The sequence below is a fragment of the Panicum virgatum genome, chromosome 1K, assembly GCF_016808335.1.
Source record: "Panicum virgatum strain AP13 chromosome 1K, P.virgatum_v5, whole genome shotgun sequence".
Taxonomy (NCBI): Eukaryota; Viridiplantae; Streptophyta; class Magnoliopsida; order Poales; family Poaceae; genus Panicum; species Panicum virgatum.
The window spans coordinates 47,909,082-47,920,198 of NC_053136.1; the positions used below are offsets into that span (position 1 = coordinate 47,909,082).

At 49.0% G+C, this 11,117-nt stretch overlaps 1 protein-coding gene across 1 annotated transcript; it reads left to right on the forward strand.

Moving 5' to 3' along the window:
• The first annotated feature begins 2,794 nt into the window (after positions 1–2,794).
• LOC120639721 (myb family transcription factor PHL11-like) lies at positions 2,795–9,294 on the forward strand. The gene is made up of 6 exons (XM_039915606.1): positions 2,795–3,266; positions 3,559–3,635; positions 3,762–3,819; positions 3,926–4,001; positions 8,493–8,562; positions 8,657–9,294. The coding sequence occupies exons 1-6, from the start codon at positions 3,116–3,118 to the stop codon at positions 9,050–9,052; spliced, it is 828 nt and encodes a 275-aa protein (XP_039771540.1). The 5' UTR covers positions 2,795–3,115; the 3' UTR covers positions 9,053–9,294.
• Positions 9,295–11,117: the final 1,823 nt, after the last annotated feature.

The window sequence follows — 11,117 nt, forward strand, 5'->3', positions numbered from 1 at the left end:
TACTGTAGCACTTTTCGTTTGTATTTGGTAATTATTATTCCGTCATGGATTAATTAGACTCAAAAAATTCGTCTTGTAAATTATAGACAAACTGTGTAATTAGTTATTTTATTTAACTACATTTAATACTTCATACATGCGTTGAAATATTCGATGTGATGGAGAATCTTATAAAATTTTGAAATTTTGAAAGCAAAGGCCTGAAGCCAAAAGAACTACTGTCACGGTGGCACATGTGGACTGGCCCCTCTTCCTGCCCGCACCATTCACCTCATGGCTCAACCTGCCATTTGCCGTGTTTAGAAAGTATACCAAAGAGTTTTCAAGAAATCACATATGAAATCAGTTTTGCAGCAAAATTGCTGGCTGGAGGTATGTCTACATCGAATCCACCATATAAAAGACAAAAAATGAACTAAAGAATACTCCTTTGTAGTACAATGGGGGCCCGTAGAAGGAACAGTGCTTCCATGTGGCCCGCGGACTCAAAGATTCTACCACCCCCTTTGTCGCGTTGCGCGGCCCGCCGAGCTGCCAGGCTCGCCGGTTTGCCACTTCCGCGCCAGGCGCACGGCACGGGGAGGCCGCTCGCGGCGCGGTAAGCGGACTACGCGCGACCCAGCCGCTACGGGGGAATAGAAGAATAGTGGAGAGCACGAGAGATTCCGCGTGTTCCCCTCGCTCCCACGGGCATGGCCGCACAGCTCATCCCCCTGGCTCGCTGCCGAGCCACCACCCAACAACCCCGCGCGGCCCGGCCGAGGCCTGCGCTTGCGCGCGCTCTCGGATCCCCCCCTCCGCCAGGACACGGCCAGCGGCATGTGATCCCCCCGCATTGACAAGCCGCCGCGCTCGCATGTGGAGCGGAGCGGCGGCCACGGCGGAGGCTGCATGCGAGCGGCGAGACGAGACGACCGTCCCGGCTCGCGCCCGCGCTGTCATGTGTCGCGCCGCGAGGCATGCGCGCGCGCGTCGTGCCCGGCCGGGAAGAGGGCCGGTTCGTTCGGTGGCTTCCTGCCGCTGTCACGTAGTCGTCGCGGATGCATGGGTCCATAGAAGCCTCCAAAACTCACGAAGTGGGATTGGTCTGAGCTATGAACAAAAGCCCATGTTATTAGCACGCTGGGAATGGATCAAAATTGTTCAGGTTTAAGCATACGATTCCATCCCCAAAACTGAAACCTGAGTACTCGATGCGGCTGAAAGGCGCTTGTTTCAGAGTAGGGTAGTAGAGAGGAATGCGAACAAAGACGAACGAATCGTAGGATAAAGGATAGCTAACTCCTCAACCACATCCACGCGTGCCTCCGGCCCCAAAGAAGAATCTTTCGACCTCAAGCTGACCCTACTACACTCCTAAACATGGGGACGGCATCTTCTACATAGGCTCTACTATTTCTTTACTCCCTTCATCTCTATCTTCGATCCTTTACTGTTACTCGCACACCTAATTGGCGACATTGTCACCAAGCCGCTGTATAAAATTACACGCCTCGGATTCCATTGCCCGATCATGTACACAGTACGAAGATCACTTATTTTAGGGAGAGGCACACTTCTTTTTTTTTTTTGAAAAAAACGAAGGATGCACAATTCAGCTTGGCAGGTCATGTTATGTAGTGCCACAGATAAGTACTAACCATGTGGCGTGCAGGCATGCCATTAGCCGTCATAATTCTCGGTAGCATGAGAAATGAGATGGAGCACGGCACAGCGTGTGTAATCGTCGGCACCGAGCTAGCTACCTCGGTCTTCGCGACGCTAGCCGATGCTCACGCTGACGCCCTCCCTCGACGTGCGCTCCGGCTCCGCGGCCAAGCGAGCGATCGAGAGAGCAACACGACGAAAAAGCGGGAGGCGAGTTGGGAGCCCGGCGGGGGTGGGGCGGCGGTCACCGCCAAGTTGGCGCCCGCGAATATTCCCCCCGCGGGGCCCGGGCGGGGGGGCCACGCGACACCACCGCCGACATCTCCCCCGTCCCGCCCGCTTCCCTTCGCCGCCCTTTCGCTCTCCGCCGGGCCGGAATATTCCCCTCGACAAAGGCCGCACAGGCTGGTCACAGCTCGCTGTCGATCGCGCCCATCACAAAAATTCCACCGGCATATCCACACGCGCATTGGGCTGGTCGCTCTCGCGAGCTGTTAGTTCCGTAGTGCAGATCGGTGAACACCCCGTCGTTTGGTGCCGGTATGGTATATGCAGCGCCGCCGGTCTTGATCCCAGGCTCGGAGGCTCCCCGGCGGCGCGGCCGGGCTCCGGCTGCCGCCGGCATTGACCGCCGGGGATGGACGTGACAAATCTAGCAGCGATCGGACAGCTTCTCTGGCCGATGACCGGAAGACACAGCGCGGCACGCACACATGCCAGCCCCGCGCCTGTCGGGGAGCCGGCCTTTGCCTCCACGTGGCGCGCCGCCGCACATGCCGCTTGACCTGTCCTGTCCCGCGCGCGCCCCTCCCTTCCGATCTCCGAACTCTGAACGCCCAACAGAAAGAGATCGCGAATCGGACGGCGCGAGCGCCGGTCGCCCGATCGGACGGCCGCGGCGGCGCGGTGCCGACGACCCCCCCGGGGCGGCGGCGCCCACGCGGCGCGCCCCGGTTGGGCGCCGTTGGCGTTTGTTAGCTCTGTCCCGGCCGCCGGCCGGGCTTGCCCCCCGGCACAAGGCTCCCCGAGATTCCGCGCACATGACTAGCGAGCACGTACATGGCGATGATGATGGGGGCGAGGTGGATGCCGGATGCGCTCTCCTCGCTTTCTTTCCCTATCTACATATTCCTCCCTCTCTCTGTCCCTGTCTCTCCGCCCGGCCTTCGAACGCGCCACTCCTCGCACATTCCCGTCGGGAATCCGCCTCCTCGGGCTTCGCCGCAATCCTACGCTACCTCTCCGGCTCTCGCACCCACCCCCGAACACGCGCACACCAGATTCACACCGCGCCGTGCGGCCGCTGCCTCTAGCTAGCTGAAGGCTGCAGGCGCGTAGCCGGCCGGGCGGCGGACAAGCGTGGTCGCGAGCTGGTGACGCTGTCGCGCGGCGAGCCAGCTTCTCCGGGATCGACAAGCCGGGAGCGACGATCAGGGCGAGACCGAGAGGAAGGCCGCGCGATCACAGCATGTTCGAGGGGATGGAGAGGGCGGGGTACGGCGGCGCTTCGGCGATGGGCGGTGTGGTGCTGTCGCGGGACCCCAAGCCAAGGCTGCGGTGGACGCCCGACCTGCACGAGCGCTTCGTCGAGGCCGTCACCAAGCTCGGCGGGCCCGACAGTGAGTACCCGCATGTCCTCTCCATTTGCTGCCTCCTTCCTGCACTAGTACAAAGTACAAACAAACACCCATCAGCTCGATGGAACAGTGGTGCTAAACAGCAGCATGCATGCCCCAGCTCCGGATTCACAAAGATGCCCTGAGTGCATCCATGCTACATGACTATCATGTAGCACGGTGTCCCTCTGATTAACAGATTCACTGATCAGGGCTCCTAGTCGCGATCACATTACAGCTTCTGTTTCGGTGACTCTGACATCGTTTTCCATTTGATTGCGCTGTGCGACGGCAGAAGCGACGCCCAAGTCGGTGCTGAGGCTGATGGGAATGAAAGGGCTCACCTTGTACCACCTCAAGAGTCATCTCCAGGTACCAGCTACTCCGATCGCTTCTCTGCAATATCATGTGTAATTGTAAATGCTGTCCGTCGTCCACTTTATAGCGCTTTGTCCGGTGCTGATTTGTGCTTGTCCCCGACGATCCCTTTTGTCGCAGAAATACAGGCTTGGAAAACAGAGCAAGAAAGATACAGGCTTGGAAGCCAGCAAAGGGGGTATGCACCTTGCAGATACCACTACTGAAAACTGAACTGGTAAAATGAAAAAAAAGGATGAAGCTTTGTTCTAGAAATCTTACCCCTTTTCTCTCTCTTTTCACAGCATTCGCAGCACAGGGCATCAATTTCTCTGCTCCAGTACCTCTTAGCATTCCATCTACGGCCGGTAACAATACGGGGTGAGTAGCAGACGAGCAGTCACCATCCTATTCTGCATGCTTCCTTTAACATCAGTAGAATTGAACTCTCGCTGCCAAAACGCCATAATGTCTGAAGAACATGCATCTATCGTCTCCCTCGAACAGGAATAATTCAAGGACAACAAACTAATTTGATTATGTGCATCAGTAGAATGAACTGTCACTGCCAAAACGCCATGAAGATCATGAAGTAGGATAGAACAAATTAGCAGCATTTGTTGTTGGCAGGGCCTGAAACAAGATACCTATTGATCCTACTATCTTCCTCCACAACAAAGGATAGACCATACTATTAGTGATTTAAATATACTTATGCTGCTCTGATAGAAGAGAAATTTTTGAACACAGCGTCCTGTTCCCTCAAAAAAATTTGAACACAGCGTCCTGTTCCCTCAAAAAATTTTGAACTCAAATAGTACTGGACGGCCAATGATTGGGCAGATGAAGTCACACGAAAGAGACGTTGATGTGACAAGTTATAGGGGTCAGTGGCGGACCCAGGAATTGAAACTAGGGTAGTCCTGACAAAAAAATTTCAAAATGCAATCCGATATAATCTAATAGCACTTCGGTAACAATACAGTATATAACGATTAAATTTACGCTTACAATAAGGTCCCTTAATACATTGAATTCAACCAATTAGTTGAGAACTCGAATAACTTACAATATAAAATGTTGCAACATCAATAAAACCTTACATAAATTATAAATAGAAGACTGCAATACTAATCTAGTCTAATGCTCCTGCTTTACGCTTCCTCATGGCCATGAAAGTATGGATTATGTCATCCTCACTTATATTAGAGAAAATTTCACGCTCAATCCAAGTGACCAAACAATCATTCAAAAACTCATCACACATGCGATTTCTCGTCTGACTCTTCACTAGATTTAACCCAGAAAATACTCTTTCGACAGTTGCAGTTGCCACGGGTAGAATCAATGCCAATTTAAGGATCAAGAACACCTTACCATAAAGATCATGTTTCTGTGTTGCAACAAGCTTAATAGACAGCTCACTAAGTGAGTTTAGGCCTTGAAATCTATCATCCTCTCTCACATCATCAATATATGTATCAAGTTGGAGTTCAAGTTCCGTCAATTGAGCACTTGAAAAGTCTTTGGGATAAAAAGTTGCAAGTCGAAGTACTTTTTGTGCATCAAAAGAGACAAATGAATTGGAGGGATTCAAAGCCGACATACAAAGAAGCAACTCCATACTAACCTCATCAAACCGATTCTCAAGCTCTTGATGAATTCTATCAATCACACCAATGTACACTTCTCTTCTATAATGATCATCAATTGTTTGTTCTGGGTAAAACCGATGGGATCTTCCATGAGGCTCATATTTACCATCCATTGGAGGGATATCAATGGAATATTTTCTGCAAAATGATGTAACCTTTGCTAAGAAACCTTCCCACCCATGAGACCTCATTTGTTGCATTCTTTTTTTTGCCACACCGACAAGTGACATTGCATTCACAATATCTTGATCCTTCTTTTGCAATGACTGGGATAACTCATTTGTGTATCCAAGAATGACAAGCATCAAGTGTGCATTAAAAACAAACTCAAATGACTCAAAAATTAGAACCATAGCATGTATGTTTGGCCAATCATCCCTTTGGGTGGGATCCTTTCCAAGAGTTATGAGTACTTCTCGAATTGTAGAATACATGTCAATGATATGCAAGATAGTTTTGTAGTGAGAACCCCACCTAGTGTCACCGGGCCTAGCCAATCCCATCTCTTGATTTAAACCACTCCCACTTTCTATTTCACCCAATTCAAGTGCCTTCTTCAGTTTTCGAGCTCTAACATCTCTAAGCATATCATGACGTTTGCAAGAAACTCCAATTATATTCAGCAAGCGGGAAATTTGACCAAAAAAGGTTTGGCATCCAACATTACCTTTGGCAACAGCAACAAGAACCAACTGAAGTTGATGTGCAAAACAATGTACATAATATGCGGAGGGAGACTCCTTCATGATCAATGTTTTCAGCCCTTTAACCTCTCCTTTCATGTTACTAGCCCCATCATACCCTTGCCCACGGATTTGAGTGATAGTCAAGTGATGACGACAAAGCAAAGACTGAATTGCTGCTTTGAGTTCCAAAGAAGTGGTGCCAGCCACATGAACTACAGCAAGGAACCTCTCACAAACCCTACCAAGTTTATCAACATAACGCAAACAAACAGCCAGCTGTTCCTTATGTGATATATCACTACATTCATCTGCTAGAATTGCATAGTGATCATCCCCAAGTTCTTCAATTATGTATCTAGTTGTTTCTTCAGAGCAACATCTAATAATTTGCTTTTGTATGCGAGGGGAGGTCAAAATGCAATTACCTGGAGCATTTTTTAGAACAACCTTATTAACCTCCTCATTATTTCCTGCAAGCCACTTCAAGAGTTCAAGAAAGTTTCCTCTGTTGTGAGATTCTTCACTTTCATCATGCCCACGACATGCCAATCCTTGATGCAAAAGGAACCTCAAACATCTAAGTGAATAAGTCAACCTAGCCTTGTATTCAAGTTTTTCCTTTTCTGACACCTTCACAATAACCGTGTCAATTTTAGTATCCTTCTGCACAAATAAATTGAGTTTCTCTTGAGCAAATTGGTGACCCTTTGAGTTCCCATGCTTGGTAAGTGCTATAGTTCCAACATTCCAATTCCTCCAACCACCAGTAACAAATGTTCCATTTTCTTTGCCAAACAAATAACATGTGAAACAAAATACTGCATCCTTCTCCACACTATATTCAATCCAAGGATAGGTATAGAACCAGATAAGACTAAAACGACGGTCTTTACCATAAATTCTAGTGATCGGAAAATCATGGGCATGTGATTGGCATGTACCTTTCAGAATGTACCCTCTTCTAGCTGCATCTCTTTCATTGACATCAAAACTTGAAATAAGCTGCCTTAAGCCTGGATCATGTTCAAGGGGAAGGGAGCCGGCATCATGAACTCGTGGTTCTGCTTCTTCAGGCAGCCCTTCATCCACTGGTTCTAGTTCTTCTTCAACTTCAATTGACTCATCATTTTCAGTTGAACTAACATCCACAATCACAATTGGATCTGAACCTGAACCACTAGCATCATCCACAACTGGATCTGAACCTGAACCACTAGCATCATCCACAACTACAGCTGAACCTGAACCACTGCCATCACACACAAATGGAGTTTGATTTGAGCCTATACCACTGCCAACATCAATCTTCTTTGCTTTCGCTTCATGTCTCTGAAAAAGAAGAGCAATGCTTCCATTCTTCTTCTTCATGGCTCAAGTGCAATGTTTCTGAAAAAAAGAGAGTAATGTTTCCATTAAGTGAGACTGAGAATCTGAGATGAAATGATGGATTAATGAAATCACAATAGCTTCATGTTTCTGAAAAAATAAAATTACCAGTGAGATTTGGGGAGGAGGCCGCGGCCGCCGCGCGGGACAGTACTGCTGCCGTGCTGCGGACAGTGGGAGGCGCAGGCGCTGGTGGCCTAGTGCGCCGGCCGGCGATGGCTTGCGGCCTGCCGCCTGCGCCCTTGCCAGTTGCCACGGGCCCACGGCGCGAGCCGCGAGGCGGGGCCGCGGAGGCACACCGCACGGCCGTCTCCCGTCTGCCGTCTGCGCCTCTGCCGCTCTGCGCTCTGCGGTACTGGCCGCCTGGCGGGATGAGACCGGGGGACCGGGACCGCGGGACGGGGGACGGCCGGGCGGGGAGTGGCGGACGGCGGGGGGCGGCGGCCTGCGGGCGGGCGCTGGGCGCGGGTGGCGGCGGGGCACAGGGTCGGCCGGTCGGGGTCGCGCCGTCGCGGGGAGGGGAAGTGGGGAACGAACGGGAGTGTGGGGCTGCAAGGGTTTGCGCTGAGGCCTGAGGGAGATGGACTGATGGAGAGAGGTGACGAGTTATTGGGCTTGAGTGAGCATCTGGGCCAAATTCGGACTCTATTTTGAAGCTCTAAAAAATTTTTGGGCCAAAATTTTGGGTAGTCCTGGGCCTACCCGGACTACCCATTGGGCCCGCCCATGATAGGGGTCTATCAAAGCCTACAATTCAGGTGCTGATTAATAAGTTGCATAACTCATGAGAATTTAGAGTATCATCACACTAGTTAATTGTTTTAAAAATGATCTAAAAATAATAGATGGCGACTTTAATTTGTCACTCAATTGATACAAATTATATGCTGGATCAGGATTCAGAATCGTTTTTTTATCATTGTCACTAAACTGATACAAGTAGCAATATCTAACTCAGGGGGTGGACTAGTCATTTACTTGAAACAAATAAAGTTTGCCCATGCAAGCTGCATTTCGTACTGTCACTCTCTGAAATCTGAATTACTAGTTACTATTTTCCAAATAGTTTCCGTTATGACCTTTTTTTTTATCACAGTTTCATTGTCTTATTTCTATTTGGCTTACCATTTCTGAACATGGATCAGAGAAATGCCACTTGCGGATGCGCTTAAGTACCAAATTGAAGTCCAAAGGAAACTCCACGAGCAGCTTGAGGTGAGACTAAGTGACTAACAAACAATCTTCCCTACCACAACTTTTGCAGTCACAGACACAAAATCTGACCTCTTATTTTGTTTTGCACATGCAGGTGCAGAAGAAGCTGCAAATGCGAATCGAGGCGCAAGGAAAATACCTGCACACAATTTTAGAGAAAGCCCAGAACAACCTGTCCTATGACGCAACAGGAGCTGCCAACCTGGAGGCAAGCAGATCGCAGCTGACAGACTTCAACCTCGCGCTCTCAGGTTTCATGGACAATGTGTCACAAGTGTGTGAGCAAAACAATGGCGAACTGGCGAAAGCCATGACCGAGGACAATCTCACAGCGAGCAATCTAGGCTTTCAACTGTACCATGGTGTTCACGACGGCGAGGATGTCAAGTGCACTCCAGATGAAGGATTGCTGCTTCTGGATCTGAACATCAGAGGAGGCTACGATCACCTGTCTGCGGCGGATTTGAAGATGAACCAGCACATGAGGTGAAAAAAAACAGTAGAAGGATGACACAATAGTTTAATCTAAGAGTTCCCCTTGTGGTGTGAGAAATTCTTTTGGCAATCCCAAGGATGCTTGTTTACAGCGTTGGTTTAATGTAAAATTTGTGGCAAGAGACTCCGAATAAGCATAGCAATTGAGCTAATCTTATACGAGATCTGTGTAATACATATGTATCTAGAATCCAAAAAGCTGCAATATGGGGTCATGCTGCGTTTGCAGCAGGGTAATTCTCTAGTTTCTTTGCCTTATCATTTTGTGAGAGCATGTAAAAATTTAAGCAAGCACAACTGCACAAGGCAATTTACGCCTGAAACTAGGCGGGAACAGTTGTAGAAAGAATATCTTTCTGTGTGGTGGAGTCAGTTGTATATAGGAAGTCCAATGGTTTGGGCAAATAATATGTAGCTGCTAGCCAGTAGTGTAATATAATGGTATAGCATTGTTTCGGTTTATTGCCGCTATATGTTGGGTAATTTGGAAATGTAGAAATAAGTCGTGCTTCGAGAACAAAAAGCTGAAACATTCCGCGGAGATTATAATTCACACTTGTGCTCTTATTTCTTATTGGGCAGATCTCTACGGTTCGGAGTTGCAGGACAAGATCCTTCTCGCGTGTGCGTATAGGGTGTTGATGCAGCAACCCCACCTGGTGATTTATTTGCCGGCTCTACATGAAGATACATCGGAGGAAGAGGATGAAGATTGAGCGGCTCGCTGGTGCTCCATTCTTTTTTTGCGGTCGCCTCTCTACTATAGGTCTAGCTCTCCTAGTTGTCTCTCGCTTATAGTAGATAAAACAGAAGGCTTTTTTTTTCACGACCGTGCCTGAGCACGTTTTTCATTAAAAGGAGAAGAAACGAAGTACAAGAACTAGTTGGTTACAGAGTGCGGAACCAACTAGGCTACTAATTGTAGCATGATTATTACAACATTTCAAATGTGCGACCTCGGAGTGCACCTAGAGCAAGGACTACAGGTTCTAGCCTTTTGAAACCTGCCTGATACCAAGCCAAGATCTCCTCTGTCACCCAAGCTAAGGTGTCAGCTGACATTTTGGCTTGACGGTCAAAAATTCTATTATTCTTTTCCTTCCAGATCATCCAACAGGTCAAGACCACCACTGTGTCAAAACACTGCCTGTCTTGTTTTTGAATGTTCTTCCTTGCAGAGGTCCACCAAACGACCAGACTTTGATCATTGGTGGATGGAGAGACGGCGTCCCAGCCAATCCTGCAAAATAAATTGAACCAGAGCTCCCTAGAAAAAGAACAGGTGATTAGTAGGTGGTCAATTGTCTCTGATGGCTGGGCACATAGAGCACAATAATCATCATCTTGTAACCCATGTCTCTTTTTGCGATCCGCTGTCCAGCATCTATCATGAAACACGAGCCAAATGAAAAATTTGCATTTCGCCAGTGCACGTGTCTTGCGAATCAATTTGGCTCCTTCAATGGGGTGTTGCCCGATGAAGAATGACAGGTAGGCAGAGGAGGTGGAAAAGACCTTGTCAGCAGTCCATTTCCAACAAATTTTGTCGGGCCTGTTGGGGATTGGACCTTCGGGTCAAGCCCATGCCCTCAGAAATGCTCCCTAACCTGTCTGCAGGGCCACTACGAGATGGAGCCAAGCATACCCGAAGGCATCAGGTGAACACTAAGAAGCGCAAGTTGGAAAACGATGACCTTCGGACCGAAGGATATCACCTTTGGTAGGCCGAAGGTAACGGATGACTGCCCAGAAGCGCAAGCGCAAACACCAAAACCCTCGTAACGAAGGATACCGCTTCCGTCGTGCCGAAGGAGACGAAGGGTTGCACAGAAGCACAAGCCCGAAGACCAGGACCTTCGGGTCAGGTGATCAAACTCGGGAACGAAGGTGGCGGCTGATTGCTCGTTGATGGAACCTTCATGGCCCAAACTCCCGGAGGTATCCGAAGGTTGTTGTAACCTTCGTCGGTTGTAGACATGTGAGTAAAACGTGAATATGTGAGAAGGTCGGATTTGTACACCTCCCGAATACGTGAGAAGGTTGGATTTGTAAACCTCTCA